This window comes from Acinonyx jubatus, chromosome D2, assembly GCF_027475565.1.
Source record: "Acinonyx jubatus isolate Ajub_Pintada_27869175 chromosome D2, VMU_Ajub_asm_v1.0, whole genome shotgun sequence".
In the NCBI taxonomy this organism is placed as follows: Eukaryota; Metazoa; Chordata; class Mammalia; order Carnivora; family Felidae; genus Acinonyx; species Acinonyx jubatus.
In genome coordinates, this window is record NC_069393.1 from 7,852,501 (window position 1) to 7,869,821 (window position 17,321).

The 17,321-nt window shown below is 40.4% G+C and overlaps 1 protein-coding gene across 7 annotated transcripts in view; it reads left to right on the forward strand.

Moving 5' to 3' along the window:
* Window positions 1-17,321, forward strand: part of RYR2 (ryanodine receptor 2) — a 749,501-nt gene that overhangs the window by 405,453 nt on the left and 326,727 nt on the right. For all 7 annotated transcript variants that reach the window (XM_053207799.1, XM_053207801.1, XM_053207802.1 and 4 more), the window contains 3 exons: window positions 11,937-12,055; window positions 12,399-12,532; window positions 13,993-14,234. In XM_053207799.1, coding sequence (XP_053063774.1) covers window positions 11,937-12,055; window positions 12,399-12,532; window positions 13,993-14,234 — 495 coding nt within the window. The remainder of the gene's footprint in view (window positions 1-11,936; window positions 12,056-12,398; window positions 12,533-13,992; window positions 14,235-17,321) is intronic.

Genomic DNA, 17,321 nt, shown 5'->3' on the forward strand with positions numbered 1-17,321 from the left:
TGTGCTTATTGGAAATGATGCCCCTGGGTTGTCTTCTTCTTCTTCTTCTTCTTTTTTTTTTTTTAACGTTTATTCATCTTTGAGAGAGACAGAGCGTGAGTGGGGGAAGGGCAGAGAGAGGGAGAGAGAGACACAGAATCGGAAGCAGGCTCCAGGCTCTGAGCGGTCAGCACAGAGCCCGACGCGGGGCTCAAACTCACGGACTGTGAGATCATGACCTGAGCCGAAGTTGGACGCTTAACCGACCAAGCCACCCAGGTGCCCCAACCCCTGGGTTGTCTTCGTACAGCAGGAGACCTCCCCCCACCCAATTGTATAGAGATACAGTTGACACACTTGTGGTATAACTTTAAGGTATACAACACGATGGTTTGGCTTAGGTGATTGTGAAATTCGTACTCCAACAGATTTAGTTTGCATCCATCATCTCACACACACACACACACACACACACACACACACACACACACACACACATATATATATATAAAATTTTTTTTTAAGTAAAAGGAACTGAACCCAAAAGAACTCCCCTTGTGATGAAAACGCTTAGGATTTGCCCTCTTACCCACTGCCCTGTGTAGCACAGGGCAGAGTTGGCTTATCCTCAGCACGTGGTAGCTTATGCGACCAGTGCGCACCGATCTTTATCCGATCCTCTGCCGCCACTCCTTGCCTCTAGAAATCACAGGTCTGATCTCTTTTCCTGTGGGGTTTTTGGGTTTTTTTGTTGTTGGTGTTTGTTTTTGTTTTTGTTTGAGATCAGACAGTCGTTGTCTTTCTCTGGCTGACTTACTTCACTCAGCGTAATCTTCTTTATCCCCTCATCTATCAGTGGACACTCAGGTTGTTTCTGTGTCTCAACTCCTGTAAATAATGCTGCTGTGAATGTGGGGGTGCAGATGTCTTTTCGAGTTAGTGTTTTCATTTTCTTGGGGTGTATTCTCAGAAGTGGAATTACTGCATCAGGTAGTGGTTCCATTTTTAATTTTTTGAAGGTCCTCCATCCGGTTTTCCAATAGCAGCTATACCAGTTTACAACCCCAGCAACGGTGCATGAGGGTTCTGTTTTCTTCACATCCACCCAGCATTTGTTGCCTCTTGCCTTTTTGATGACGGTCACTCTAATGGGCGGGAGGTGATATCTCATTGAGGGTTTGATTTACTTCTCCCTGATGACTAGCGATGTTGAGCATCTTTTTATGTATCTGTTGGCCATTCATATATCTTCTTTGGGAAAGTTGTCTATTTGGGTCTTTTGCCCATTTTACTTTTTGTTTTATGTATTTTTTATAAGTTTTTTTTAATGTTTATTCATTTTTGAGAGATAGAGAGACAGAGCATGAGTGTGGGAGGGGCAGAGAGAGAGGGAGACACAGAATCCGAAGCAGCCTCCAGGCTCTGAGCTGTCAGCACAGAGCCTGACACGGGGCTCAAACTCACAAGCTGTGAGATCATGACCTGAGCTGAAGTCGGACGCTCAACCGACTGAGCCACCCAGGCGCCCCAATTTTATTATTTTAATGTTTGTTTATTTTTGAGAGAGAGAGAGAGAGAGAGAGAGAGAGAGAAAGAGCATGAGTCGGGGAGGGACAGAGAGAGAGGGAGACACAGAATCTGAAGCAGGCTCCAGGCTCTGAGCTGTCAGCACAGAGCCTGATGCGGGGCTTGAACTCACAAGCTGTGAGATCATGACCTGAACTAAAGTCGGATGCTTAACCAACTGAGCCACCCAGAAGCCCCACTTTTGCCCATTTTAATTGGATTGGTTTTTTTTCTCCCTAATGGGTTCTTTGTATATTTTGGATATATACCCTTTATTAGATACATGGTTTACAATTTTTCCCCATTTTGTAAGTTGTCTTCTTTTTTTTAACATTATTGATGGTTTCTTTTGTTGCGCAGAAGCTTTTTAGTTTGATTTAGTCACACTTGTTTATTTTTTATTTTGTTGCTTATGCTTTAGGTATCATATCTGAAAGATCATTACCAATTCGTGGGTCAAGAACTTCTTTTTCTAGGAATTTCCTGGTTTCATTTGAGTTAAGTCCTTCATTTTGAGTTAATTTTTGTGAGTGTTGTAGAGTAGGGGTCTAGTTTCATTGTTTCACTTGTGAATATCCAATTTCTCTAGCACCATTTCTTGACAAGACTGCCTTTTTAAAATTTATACAAAGCTTAGGCAGATGCTATGATCATTTTACATTTCTGCCCAAAATAATAGTTCTCAATAAATATTTGCTGCTTTGAGGTGTCTTTTTGAAGAGCTCATTAATCTGTGTTTCTCTTGCCCTGGAGGATTTATTTTAAAAGTACTCAGATGTATATATCTTTGAAAATTTTATTTAAAGGCCTTTAGAGAAATTAATTGCATCTGCCAGCATGTTTGTAGGCACTAATATTTCACAGAGAGGCACACCTTTCTTGTTTCTTGAACACTATAATGAGCACATTGTGTGGCCAAGGGAATATTTTTTTAAGTTTCTTTATTTATTTTGAGAGAAAAAAAAAGAGAGAGAGAAACAAACAGCAGTGGAGGGGCAGAGAAAGAGAGAGAATCCCAGCAGAACCTGATGCAGTGGCTCAAATTCAGGAGCTGTTAAGATCATGACCTGAGCCAAAAATCAAGAGCTGGACGCTAAGGGGCTCCTGAGTAGGTCAGTTGGGTCACGATCTCACAGTTTCTGGGTTCGAGCCTTGCGTCAGTGTGGAGCCTGCTTGAGATTCTCTATCTATTCCTCCTCTCTCTGCCCTTCCCCTCCCCGTGCTCTTTCTCTCTCTCAAAAGAAATAAACTTTAAAAAAAAAAAAAAAAGGAGTGGGACGAGTGAGTTTAGGGCACTGTGATGAGATGTCATTTGTATTACCTCAGTGGATTCCCAGGTACTTTGTGAGGTCAGTTCCATTATAATTTCCATTTTACCAAAGTCCTCATTGGTAGCTAGGAAGCTAAGAGGTATGATCTTTGCAAGGCCAAAGGAAAGTAATACAGCCAGGACTGAAGTTTCGCGGTCTGGAAAGTTCATAAGAGCAGGAATGACGTCAAATTTTGTTCCTCTTTTTACTCCTATCTAGAACCTCACACGACAGATAGCCCATTTAATGAACTAAGTGATAATTGAACAAATAAATTGGGGGGGGGGGGGAAACACCCAACAGTAACCAGCAAGATAAGAATATCTTCAAATTATTTGTGATTTCTTGTCTGGTGCTCAGCATTCCGTGGGTTTTGAGATATAGCAATTTATACAATTATTTTGCTAATGCATTCCTGATATTCTGCCCTTCTGTATATGAATAACAATGTGGTGTACCTTTATCTTCACGAACTTCCACTTTTATTTTCCTAATTTTGTCAAATTGTGTTATTTTTCAATCCTTGTCCCTTTTTCTCTCCCTTCTCAACTTCATGTTAGCTCAAGATTTAATGAGCTTATTTTCTTCTGAAGCCTCAAAACCATTATAAAACTTTGAAGTGTAGAAAATGATGTGTTTTCTCAACTTGGCTTGAGGCCGCATCTCTTGGCATTGTTATTTTCAAGACATATTTTCAGATTAAAAAAAAAAAAACTTTAATGTTTATTTTTGAGAGGGACACAGAGTATGAGTCAGGGAGGAGCAGAGAGAGAGGGAGACACAAGAATATGAAGCAGGCTCCAGGCTCTGAGCTGTCAGCCCAGAGCCGGACGTGGGCTCAAAGTCACAAACCGGGAGATCATGACCTGAGCTGAAGTCAGAAGCTTAACTGAGCCACTTAGGCGCCCCCCCCGGCCCATGCCTCTATATATTTTCATATTGAAATCAACTCGGTCTATTTTTTTTTTTTGGAGGGGGGTGAGATATGGAAACCCTATTTAGTGTTTTTCCTTTACAAGTTAGTGCTGTGTTATAGAAAGAAAGCAAAACGTACATTGCTTCTTTTGTCCCTTTCTATTTGCTTACAAAAGTTAAAAAGCACATTCATCAGTTTATCTCACGCTGAAACTCAAATAGTTTCTTGACTTCAAGTTTGTAGCCATTTTATTTATTATTATTATTTAATTCTTTTAATGTTTATTCATTTTTGAGAGAGAGAGACCGCGTGAGCAGGGGAGGGGCAGAGAAAGAGGGAGACACAGAATCGGAAGCAGGTTCCAGACTCTGAGAACAGCGAGATCATGACCTGAGCCGAAGTTGGACGCTTAGCTAAGCCACCCAGGTGCCCCAATTATTATTATTTTTTTTATGTTTACTTATTTTTGAGAGGGAGAGAGAGAGCAGAGGAGGGGCAGAGAGAGAGAGAGAGACACAGACTCTGAAGCAGGCTCCAGGCTCCGAGCCATCAGCACAGAGCCCGACACGGGGCTCGAACCCACGAACTGTGAGACGATGACCTGAGCTGAAGTCGGACGCTTAACTGACTGAGCCCACCCAGGCACTCCAAGTTTATACTCATTTTCAACAAACCACAGATTACTCTTACTTCTCTCAGTGCTTCAATCTGTGACATGCAGAATTCACTGTTAACATTAAGAAAGATGTGTTGTAATTATGGTCTGTTTTGATGGGTTGCTCACCTCCTGCTATTTGTTCGGCACGGGCCTAACACTGATTAGGGAGAGCAAACTAACCTATCCACTGGCTCAAACTAGAAGTTTCTGCTACTTCTAGGTCCACATTCATGCCCAACCACCAAAGAAGGACAGCTTGGTTGCAGTACATGATTATATCACTCATTGGCATTTCCATTTAAATGAATGGAACAAGGGATGCCTGGGTGGCTCAGTCGGTTAGGCCTCTGACTTTGGCTCAGGTCATGATCTCATGGTCCGTGGGTTCGAGCGATGCATCAGACTCTATTCTGACAGCTCAGAGCCTGGAGCCTGCTTCCGATTCTGTCTCTTTCTCTCTTTCTCTCTTTCTCCACCCCTCCCCTGCCCATGCACTGTGTCTCTCTGTCTCTCAAGAATAAATAAACCTTAAAAAACAATTAAATGAGTGGAACAGAATAACAGAGACATGCCTTTACAGGACTCCCTCAAGTGCACGGGCCCAGGAACAAGTTAATATGTTTGTACATAACTCAGATTCTTTCTCTTCTGGCCTCACCTTTGGTATGTTGCAAAACTCCTCCCAAACTACTTAGACCTTCTGTCAACATGGAGCTAGCTGAACTTTTCTTCTGCCTTCTCCAACCGCTGCCCACTTTATTTTCATGTGTTTTTCTTTTTCATAATCTTAATACCCAGAGAAGGGGTTCCTGTCAAAGGAGTGCTTTCTGCCTTTTTGAACATTGACTAGACAGTAAGTCTACTTGGTGTAATCTTTCATGGTATTTTTGGCTCAGCAATCCTGTTGTCCCCAGAATGTAGAGCTGTCTTACAGTTCTGTCTTTGCCCTAGTTGTGTCTGCCTATCTTTCCCTCAGTGTCTAACAGACCAGTCTAATTTCCCCTGGATTTCCTAGTTTAACCGTTTTATTTTAAAATCTAGCATCGATTTCATTTCTTCATGCTGATCAATAAATATATTCCCTGAACTTTGCTTGTGATCAGTGTTGACCATTCAGTATTTCCCTACCTTTCCCTGATTTAAAGTTTTTCATCTCTGTTTCAAAAGAAGCATATTTCTAATGTTTCCTTGATGATCCTTTTTCTAAATTTCATTTCTCATTTATGTTATTTTGTTGCAACCATAAAATAATTGCAGATGCTTACATAGCTTTCTAAAAGCTTTCCATGTGTTACTCCTTAAAACAGCCCCCCACATCCCCCCTCCAGAGTGGGTACCATTATTCTAATTCTATTTTAGAGATGGGGGCTCTGGGTAGTTCCTGGGTAGCTCAGACGGTTAAGCATCCTACTTCAGCTCAGGTCATGATCTCACGGTTTGTGAGTTCAAGCCCTGTGTTGGGCTCTGTGCTGACAGCTCAGAGCCTGGAGCCTGCTTTGGATCCTGTGTCTCCCTCTGTCTCTGTCCCTCTCCTACTCGTGCTCGGTGGCTATCTCTCAAAAATAAAAATAAAAAGTAAAAAGTTAAAAGTTAAAAAAAAAAGAAAGAAAGAAATGATGACTCTGGAACACAGAGAGGTTAAGTAACTTGCCTAAAAATTTGCCAGGACTCAACTGTGGCACATTGGCTGGAGTCCATGGTTATAACCACTATGTAATATGACAGGATAATAGTAATACCTCTTACTATTACAATTCTTCATTAAGCCTAGTAAATATCCAGTACTCCAGTCCCCTTATCAAAGGATAACAGTCCATAACATACATCGTTACTGCATGCAGGAACAGTCTCCTGTAACCCCTATAGACAACTCTGGCTTGTGTGTTTCATGTTCTGTGTTGTCATGTTATTTCCCAGTGTCTTTCCCCCACGTCTTTTTACTTGAGTCACTTTGTTTACATTATCCAAGGTGGAAAATACAACTTCCCTTATTTCCATTTGCCCTCATTGAGCCTTGGGGATATTACTAATAAGGTCTGACCAAAAAGTTACGAAAGATTTTTTGGGGCACCTGGGTGGCTCAGTTGGTGAAGCAATCGACTTCAGCTCAGGTCATGATCTCGCCATTTCTGAGTTCAAGCCCTGCGTCGGGCTGTCTGCTGATAGCTCAGAGCCTGGAGCTGGTTTCAGATTCTGTGCCTCCCTCTCTCTCTCTGCCCCTTCCCCACTCCTGCTTTGTCTTGCTCTCTCAAAAATAAATAAACATTAAAAAAATTTTTTTTAAATGTTACAAAGAATTTTAACTCCTAGGTAGGGAAAAAAATAGAAAAGCAACCTATGATTTGAATAATGTGGAATTTGTGGTTTCTCTAATCGTGACTGTTGCTGACCCTGCAAGTGGATATTGCAGTTCCGTGTGCATTACCTGCGCTGTGTCCCCAGTGTTTCTGTCACTGAGGGACAGTCTGATTCATACTGATTAGCACCCAGGTTGAAGCCTTCTCTTTGCTTGCCTCTTAGACTAAGAGGCTTCCGTGTAGAAATTGTCAGGCGAGGCCGTGTGCTCTGTCAGAAAGCTGTCCGGGATCCTTAACCCATGCGTAGAGCAGAGATGCAAAAGAGAAGTCCTTTCCCAAAGCTGAATAGTGCCCACATGTGCAGTGAGAACTAGGTTCCCTCTAAAGCCACATACGCCTCCGTGTTCTGGGATTATAATTTTTATTTTCGCAAAACATGCGTGACTGTGGTTGAGAAAACACTTTCTGGAGAGGGCGTGTCGGCATCGTCTCTCCATTCTTCACTGGTCTTCCTTGCCCCACACTAGCCCCCTGTGCCTGAGTGGCTGCCGGTCTGGTTCTGTATATATTTTGCTAAAATGTGCAAGACTTACCATGAACTCGTGCCTGTCGAGGATGGGGCGAGATCCCTAGGCTGGATTCTTCCTGGTATGTGAAGTCAGGCCAAATATAGCACTTCTGTTCCGTGGTTTGTTTCCGTACAGACGCTCAACAAGTTTTGTTCAACCTTGGACCACCCTGCGCATGACCCATTGTAGCACTCGGATGCTTCCAGTACCATGAGGTTATTTCCAGACATTTTATTACACCCTCAGAGATCTTTCTTTCTCATGAACCCTATAAAGAAAAGTTACAGCCACAAAAGTTTTAAGGCAAATAGCTAAATATTTCATGTATATTACATATAGGGCTTACACCATTAATTTTGAATTTTGTGTATGACCCCCACAGAAATAGACTAAAGCCCACAAAAATTCTTGGTAGTCAGTAAGTCACAATTTTCCCTGTTGAAATTAAAGCACAAGTAAAGTAATCCTGGAACTAAGAAATCTACATTTTCCATCTGTGTTCCATCATCTGTCTTCCCTACCTTAAAAAATGTATTTTAATATTAAAGTTTCCAGATGTAAATAAAATATGCCAAAGTAGTTATTTTATATACTCTTCACAATAATGACTCTTGTTATATCGGGTAAACCTATCATAGGCTTATTTAGTTTAAACTGAAGGTGTATTCTAATAGTCCGTTTACAGTCATTCACTTGTTCAGTTGGCAAACATGAGATGGGGCTCCCTGGGCCAAAGTGTGATGGGTGACCAGGAAGCAGATTTCAACACATGTCTGCTCTCCAGAGCTCGTTCTCCAGTGGGAGATTGAAATGAGCATAAATAATTTTAATATAGTGTGATCAATCCTACAAAGAAAGAATAATTCATTCTAGGGTGTTGGTAAAATCCCACTGAATGAGGTGACTTTCTGACTTTGCAAGATGATTCCCATTTTGCAGCCCCAGAAGAAGGGAGTGTATTTTAGTCTGAGAATAACATGTGAAAACATGGACGGTGGGGCAGAGCCGACAGGCTCCCCCTGAGCCTGACAGGCCTTGATTGCCAATGATCTTACTGCCTAGAACAGTGCCTGGTAGCTACAAAATAAATGTTTATAACGTGCAAATGTATTGTAAATTTATGAGCACCTAAGCATGTTTATAGTATGCACTTTGAAGTAAGAGTATACTTTAACCGTCCTTTGTAGGAGGAGTTGGTAGGAGTTGAGGCAGTAGAGGAGGGTTGGGTCATCTAGGGAAGGAGCTGGCATACGGGGGAATGGGCTTTGACCTTAGATGGGACTGGAAGCCAGAAATTCAGAAATGAGGGAATTTTTTAGCTTGGACTTAGACTTGGCTTTTAGAATGGGCCATGGACCAGAGAAGCAGTTACATGTATAGATACAAAACGGTATTGTATATTCAGTTTGGGAAGAGTTGAGTTGGAGGCACTTGGAGACCATCTGGATGAAATGTCCATGAGATGATTAGGAAGTGGTACTTGAAGTCAACTGGGAATAGTTAACCTGAGTTCTTGTTGCCCCTCACTAAGCCATACCATACATAGCCCTTACATAAACTCTTATAATTCGGGTGCTCTGTGTGTGGGAAAGGGTAGGTTTGTTTCTGCTTATTCTAAATTTATGAAATGAGGGACACCTGGGTGGCTCAGTTGGTTAAGCATCCAACTTCAGTTCAGGTCATGATCTCACAGTTTGGAGTTCAAGCCCTGCATCGGGCTCAGTGCTGACAGCTCAGAGCCTGGAGCCTGCTTCCGAATCTGTGTCTCCCTCTCTCTCTACCCCTCCCCTGCTTGTGTTCTGTCTCTGTCTCTGTCTCAAAAATAAACAAACATTAAAAAACATAAAAAAGAAGCTCTGTGTACTCATTTCCTGGAATTCATGAAATATGGGAAGAGAAGTATCTTGATCCAGCAGCAACCAGCACGAGCACTCTGGTGTACTAACTCCTGGTGTTTTTTTAAAGTACGTATTTTATACATAACATATTTGACATAGTTGCAGTCATAATGCATATCCCATTGGGTGTCTACTCTTGAAAGTTTACATTATACGTTATGTATTTTGCATGTTCTTAAAATTTTCACTAAAATCATTTCTGTAAACTTACTAAAACTTACAAATTCAGATTGCTTTTTCTTATTAGTTTGCATATGTGTATCTTTGACAATGTATTGTATATTCTGGTAATATGGTTATGATCTACCAAGCTTTAAATTTTTTCCTTGAGAATCTGGCAATAAGTGTTATGCACTGTTCCCATTTCTGGGTCTTATTCAGTGTGTTTAGAATTCAGTCATCAAATCATTTTTAGTAAAGTGTTGCCATTATAATATTTGTTAAGCCTTGTTTCTCTGTCTCTTTTTTCAAGACATATATTGGCATGATTTACATATACACACAATAGAGTCCTTATAGCTGGTCTTTTTTTTTTTTTGAAAATGAATCTCTTGCTATTTCCAAATTGTTATCTTTTAGGAATTTCTTACCACAAAAAATAAATTTTTTTATTTTTATTTCATAAAATATTTGCTATTAATTCCAACAGTTGAAAATAAAAGTCGTTTCCTCTGACCTTTCACTATCAGACTTGAGGTAGTCAATCCTTTTCGACTAAGTAGATTATTTGTTGGATATGATGTAGCAGCATTAAAGAAACATATTTGATTGAATGTTAAGCCCCAAACTCTGGAAGCCTTCTATTAAAGTCTGCAGAATATGAGAAGAATCAGATTTATTTTCGTATGGCCATTCCTGCATTTTGTGGTGTGTGCTGTGCATTTTCAAACTCTAGTCTTAAATCTTTTCTCATATATTCAAGGTTTTGAATGAATGAGATGGTTTTCACGCGTATTTACTGACAAAGAGAATTTATTTTTCTTGGTCTTTTACTTGCCAGTAAATATATGATGCTCTATGGACCATAGGGCTCTGACTTTGCAGCCTCAGCTCTACCTCTTTAATGCAAAAGCAGCCATTGAGGAAATGTGAATAGATGAGTGTGGAGACACAGTACAACTTTCTTTTTTTTTAATTTTTTTTTAATGTTTATTTATTTTTGAGAGAGACAGAGTGTGAACGGGGAAGGGGCAGAGAGAGAGGGAGACACAGAATCTGAAGCAAGCTCCAGGCTCTGAGCTGTCAGCACAGAGCCTGACGCGGGGCTCAAACTTACAAACTGCGAGGTCATGACCAGAGCTGAAGTCGGACGCTTAACTGAATGAGCCCATTTGCAAATACGGGCAGCTGCCATGGGTTCTGTAGTAATAGGTAACAGGGAACAAACAAAGACGTCAGGCTAAAATATGACCAATCTGCTAAAAACGCTCTTCCCTCTCTATTATTTTAGTTTATTTTAGCTCAGAATGAATAAGTTTTATTGCTCCATTTTTGATACCAGAAACTTTCAATTTAAGTACCCTTACAGAAACATCTTCTTTAACTACCCATCAGCTTATATTATTTTCTCCTATCTTGGATTTTTAACTGGCATGGATTGTTGGAACACAGAAGTCGATTTCGAACTACACCAAAAAATGAACTCATATTTGGGTATTTTTTTTTTTAACTGAACATACATTCATACCTCAACAAATTAAGTCATTAGTGTAGAAATTAGCATTAATAGCCCTTGTCCGATAATGGATTGGGGTTTGGATCAAGTGTAAGTTGTGACAGCCACGTTCTACCATTACTTCCACATTCTGCCGTTTGTAAGCCTGCACGCTTTTCTTTTCCAAGAAAGTGAACTCTGCTGGAGATGTATACACCTTTCTGCGGATTTCCCTTGGGCCCTCGTGACACCTTGTATCTCTCAGATCACATTTTCTCAGTGTTCTATCTAATTACTACAGGTGGCCTGCACTCTTATTAGGGACAAAGCAAGCTTGCTCAGAAACCATGAATACGTATGTACACATTCAGCTTTCCAAATTCACACTAAACATTCCGATCCAAAAATTATTTTCTATTCTCTTTCTTCAATTTTAAGATAAGAAAGGGTAAATTCCATTTTATCTTCTCTGATGGCTAACACTTTAAAATACCACCATCCTTAATCAGGTTTTGTGTGTTGTATAGTTCTCTGTATTTTTGTATTCTGTTGTTTTGCAAACTAAGAAACATTTTCTGCCATTTACCTCCGGGGGAATGTAATGATCTGTGTGGGTTAGAATGCATTGTTGTAGGGTTATATTTTCAATGCTGAGAAACTTCATAAGCTGGTCCTAACCTACCATCTACCTGTACTGTCCTCTACTTGCTCTGTGCTCCAGGCACCCCAGGTATGCCCACCATTCAAGAATTCACTCAGCCTCGTACCACCTTAACCCTTCTGTCTGGAAAATGGTCATGAATGTGTTCTCTGAGGCTCGACTTAAGGATGCTTTCTTTTGTACCTCCCCAGGCAGAGTTACCTGCTTACTCTGCTAACACTGGCTTTTCCTCATCAAACTAGGACTTCATCATCTTTAGTGATCAGTCCCCTGTCACAAACATCACCTGTCCCTTATCACAGTGCCTTGTGACAAGCACATTGAGTGCGTAATAATTACATTTTGCAGAATGAACACATAAAGGAAAGGCAAGACACTAATCATCGCAGACTCTTTAATCATATTTTCTTTCTTGATTTTCTCTTTAGGTATTCTTGAAGTTTTGCACTGTGTGTTAGTAGAAAGTCCAGAAGCCCTAAATATTATCAAAGAAGGACACATTAAGTCCATAATCTCCCTTTTAGACAAGCATGGAAGAAACCACAAGGTAAGGGAAGCATTTTACTGCCATGAATGAACTCTGGCATACTTTTAAATACATTTTTAAAATAAGAGGACTTATAGAAGGCGTTTCAAGTGATTCATGAGTATTTTTCATTTCTTAATTGCAATCATAATACTATTTAGCGCTTATTTTTTTTAGCACCAATGGGGCACCGTGCAATTCTCAGTTGGTATGTAAGAGAAACTTGTAAAGTCCACTTGTGAGTGGACTCATGGCTGCCCTGCTCAAACGGCTGGGTCAGAGGGAATGTGTTTGTGTTCACAAAAAGTGCTGGGATACTTGAATCTGAGAAGGGACTTAGCTGGAAGTGATTGCTCTTTTTCAGGTTCTGGACGTCTTGTGCTCTCTCTGCGTCTGCCATGGAGTAGCGGTCCGTTCCAACCAGCATCTCATCTGCGACAATCTGCTGCCGGGAAGAGACCTACTTCTGCAGACACGTCTTGTAAACCACGTTAGCAGGTAGATTCACAAGGACAACGTCACCAAATAGGCGGCATAACAGAGTGATTCATGTTCTGGCTCTATAGCTAAGGGATCATACGGTCCGTTTGTTTTATTAGGATATTTTACGTATTCCCCCAGCGAATAGTGCAGTTTTTTCTATTAGTCAGATGGTATAATAATCATAATCATAATCATAATAGGTGAACCAAGCAGAATATGCATTTATCCCAACGATGTAAGCTTTCATCCACTCTCATGGTTCTCACTGATGTCCTCGGGAGCGGGCTGGCCTTTATACAGGGACAGAGTTGTATATACTTACGTTTTGTGCTTTCTTAGAATATGAACAAAAGCACTACACTTCAATGCCAGTGTTGAAGTGGCCACTGTGTATAATAAAAAAGTTGAATCGGGATGTCCAACATATGATAAACACCATAAAAAAAATAAAGCTGTGTTTTTGGTTAGACATTCCCTCCAGGGTTATCACACATCCCTTGACCGCTGTATGCCAGCAGTCCATGGACTATTCCATGGACTTTCTGTGTATTCCACACCGTGTTTGTACTAGGTTCAACTAGTCCAGTGGGGTACCATTGTGTGCATCTCGTAGATTAAAATGTTGGACTGGAAATGGAGCTCAAGTCTAACTCTGGAGACTGAGCTCTTAAACACTGAGCCATGCTGCCTTCCTTATACGAAGTATAATAATAATAATAATAATAATAATAATACAGATTACAATTAAGAAAATAGTATGTGTGATAGTAATAATTTTGATATGCTGTATCTAGCAGCTATCTGGGAACTATCCCCCACCTTACCCTGTTTGAAACAAAAATGTAGGGTTTGGTGTATATTTCTATATTGTGTTTTTTAACACAAGTGATTTAAGAACTTCCTGGGTGGCTGTTTGTATAATAGACGTGCTGTTATTGAGAGGTATTTCCTGAGATTGTCGCTAATCTTTACCGTTCACATAGGGTCTAAGTCCCTCAGGAAGCAGAATTAAATGCAACTCCCTAGAAATTCCTCTGCCCTCAGTGAGGCATGGAGAACAACAAAGCTGATTATCACTCTGGTTCCTTTACCAACAACATGGCTCGCTTCAGCCTCGTTCCCTATCTGACACAGAGCTTAGTTAGGGAAAATGTCTAAGTGTCCTGAATTAATAATGCCATGGATCCAAAAGGCCTGTGATACTGAGTGTCCCATCTTGAACATGATCAGTGATATGAAATATGCAGAAGAGCAATGAAGAAACAATAATCTTAGACTCCTGAGCGATATTTCCAAGTAATCTGAAAAGCAAACACCAGTTACTGACTGTTCACCGTAAGGCTGGCTGTCACCGCCCCCTGCATCAGCGACTTAGTAATTTTGTAGTACTGAAGGAAAACATATATTTAACATATTGCATCTTGGAGAAAGGTTTGTCCGGAGTTTCTCATGTGCTGTTTGTCTCTCTTTAAAAGCATGAGACCCAATATTTTTCTGGGCGTCAGTGAAGGGTCCGCCCAGTATAAGAAGTGGTATTATGAGCTGATGGTGGATCATACGGAGCCGTTCGTGACTGCCGAAGCCACTCACCTGAGGGTGGGCTGGGCGTCCACCGAAGGGTACTCTCCCTACCCTGGAGGCGGTGAGGAGTGGGGTGGCAATGGAGTTGGAGATGACCTCTTTTCCTACGGATTTGATGGCCTTCACCTCTGGTCAGGTCAGCACCCTCTGTGTCTTCCCCCCGCATCCGCATGAGAAATCTGTTGCCCTTGCTCTGTGTTTCCAAAAGCTATTGGTGCTGTGTGTATAATCAAATACGTTTATTATTCAGAAATTTAACATGGAGGGGCGCCTGGGAGTGGCTCAGGCGGTTAAGCGTCCGACTTTGGCTCAGGTCAAGATCTTAGGGTTTGTGGGTTTGAGCCCCGTATCAGGTTCCGTGCTGACAGCTCGGAGCCTAGAGCCTGCTTCGGATTCTGTGTCTCTCTCTGTCTCTGCCCCTCCCCCATTCACAGCCTCTCTCTGTGTCTCAAAAATGAATAAACGTTAAAAAAAATTAAAAAGAAAAAGAAATTTAACATGGAAACAATGGGTGAGAATGTTAAATAAAACTCAGAGGGAGAGAAAGAAAACTCCTACAATTATAGTACATTTCCGAAAGACTGTACTGTTGATGAACAGTATGTTAGAAAAGTGGCGTTTTGATTCACAAATCAAGTGCAAAAAAGAAAAAAAAAACAAACGTATGTGTTTCCTACTTGCTTTAGCAGGTGTGTGCAAAGCTTCAGCTTCCAATATAAAAGCCAAAGAACAGATCCCAGAAAATAATTGGGAGAAAGAGACTAAGTTCCACCTCCTGGTAAATAATGTTATGTCAGGAATCCATCATCTGTGAAGTGTATTGTGAGGAGTCGGTTTATTTTTATTATTTTATTTATTTATTTTTAGCATCTATTTATTTTTGAGAGAGAAAGAAAGAGCACAAGCGGGGGAGGGGCAGGGAGTGAATGGGGGACAGAGGATCTGAAGTTGACTCTGGGCTGAGAGCAGAGAGCCCAATGCGGGACTCAAACTCATGAACTGTGAGATCGTGACCTGAGCCAAAGTCAGAAGTTTAATAGACTGAACCAGCCAGGCGCCCCAAGGAATCAGTTTATAATCAAATGACACTTTGTGTGGAACTGTTTAAAAATAAATATATAGTTCATTTCACCAGCTGTCAACCTGAACTTGGATGGTTGAGTGTACATTAAAAATGATATTCATTTATTAATGCTTTAGAGTTCTAATCGCTTATAAAAACTTAAAAGTTGAATTAAATCTAAGAGTTTATGGTAATGGGTTTGTGAATCAAAGCACTTTGTGCAGCTGTAGTTTGTCATGAATACTTACTGATTTTTTCCTTTATTCAGTGCCAGTAGCTTAGTAGTCTGGAAGACCTGAAGCTGTATTTCGGATATTTTTTTTTTGGAGTCTTTAAGATTTAGTATAAAATTAATACATGATCAAAAACTCAAATAGTACAGAAGTGAAAAGTCCCTAATATCTCCTTCCCTTCACATCTACTTCCTAAAGGCATCCCCCATTAAATTTTGAAATACCTTTCTGAATTTCTCTATTTATAAACAAGCATATGTCTATAAGTGGCAGGCATGATTATTTTCAGGATACCACATTTAGTAGTACAAAAATATGACTGAAGAAAAAGAACATCTTAAGCAACAACGAATAAAAAAATAACATCTTAGTCTTTGAGTACTAGTTATATCAAGTGGCAGAAAATATTTGTCAATGCAAGGGAAATGCAGGCATTTCAGGGTTTTCTCTGTCAAGTAAGGAGCTTGGCTGAGATTTTTCATCCTAACGTGGGGGCCTGTAGTTGGGGCCCAGGGAGCAGTGCGCCTGTCTTAACACGCAGTGGATTGTTCTGGCCCGACTATAGTCAGAGCTTCTGTTCCTGTAGTATGCTTTTCCTGCTGACCACACGAAGGCAATGACCACTAAGTTCAGAAGGCCTAACAAACATAAAATAGGGGTAATGTCTCTCTCATAATACATTTTCACTCTCACCCTTCAGTTTTCCTATCTTCTCTCTTTACTTCCTGGTATGCTTCCGCATGACTTGGGTACTCAGGTGAATGAATGAAACGTGTTAACTTGTTTTCCCAGTACACAGAGATTAGGGGAGAGGGGAGATTACTCTGATAAAACAATGCTGAATTGGTTCTAATTATTTTAGCCGTATAATGCCACCTTACCATTTTCATTTTTGCATTTAGCTTGAAGCTTTTTCTTTCAACACACAAAAAGAACCCAGTGCTCATGGAATTGACCTGTGATGCATTATACTTTTTATTATGCAGTCTCTGTTAAATAAAGCAGCAGCAACAACAACAACAAAAATATTCAGTGAACCTGTGAACATATATCACTGAAAGGAGGATAGGTTGTGGAAGTTCAGGAGAAAATCATTTGAAGCTTTGTATCAGGAGAAAACATTCAATTGCTTTTTAAATGGCAAGGAAGTACGCACTGTGTCTTGCCTGTAGTTGAAAGGTGTGGGTTTTTTTCAGCTACTGGGATCTGTCAGTCAACAACAAAAAGAAATAAAAGGCATCCACCTTAGTAAGGAAGAAGTCCAACTTTCACTGTTTGCCGATGATATAATATTATATATAGAAAACCTGAAACATTCCACCAGAAAAAATACTAGGACTGATACATGAATTAAGTTATGTCACAGGATACAAAATCAATGTGCAGAAATCTGTTGCATTTCTGCACACCAATAATGAAGCAGCAGAAAGAGAAATGAAGAAAACAGTCCCATTTACAATTGCACCAAAAGCAGTAAGATAAAGCTAACCAAAGAAATAAAAGACCTGTATTCTGCAAACTGTAAAAAATATGAAATAAATTTAAGATGACACAAATGGAGAGACATTCTATGCTTGTGGAATGGAAGAGCGGATATTGTTAAAATACCTGTGCAACCCAAAGCAATCGCATTCGGTGATATCTCTATCAAAATACCAATAGCATTTTTTCCACAGAACTAGAAGAAAAAAAATCCTGGCATGTGTATGGAATCAGGAAAGACTCCAAATTGCCAAAACCATCGTGGAAAAGCAAAGCAAAGCTGGAGATATCACAGTTCCAGACTTCAAGCCATATTACAAAACTGTAGTGATCAAAACTATATGGTACTGGCACGAAAATAGACATATACATCAGTGGAACAGAAGAGAACACCCAGAAATAAACCCATAATTATATGGTCCCTTAACCTTCAACAAAGCAGGAA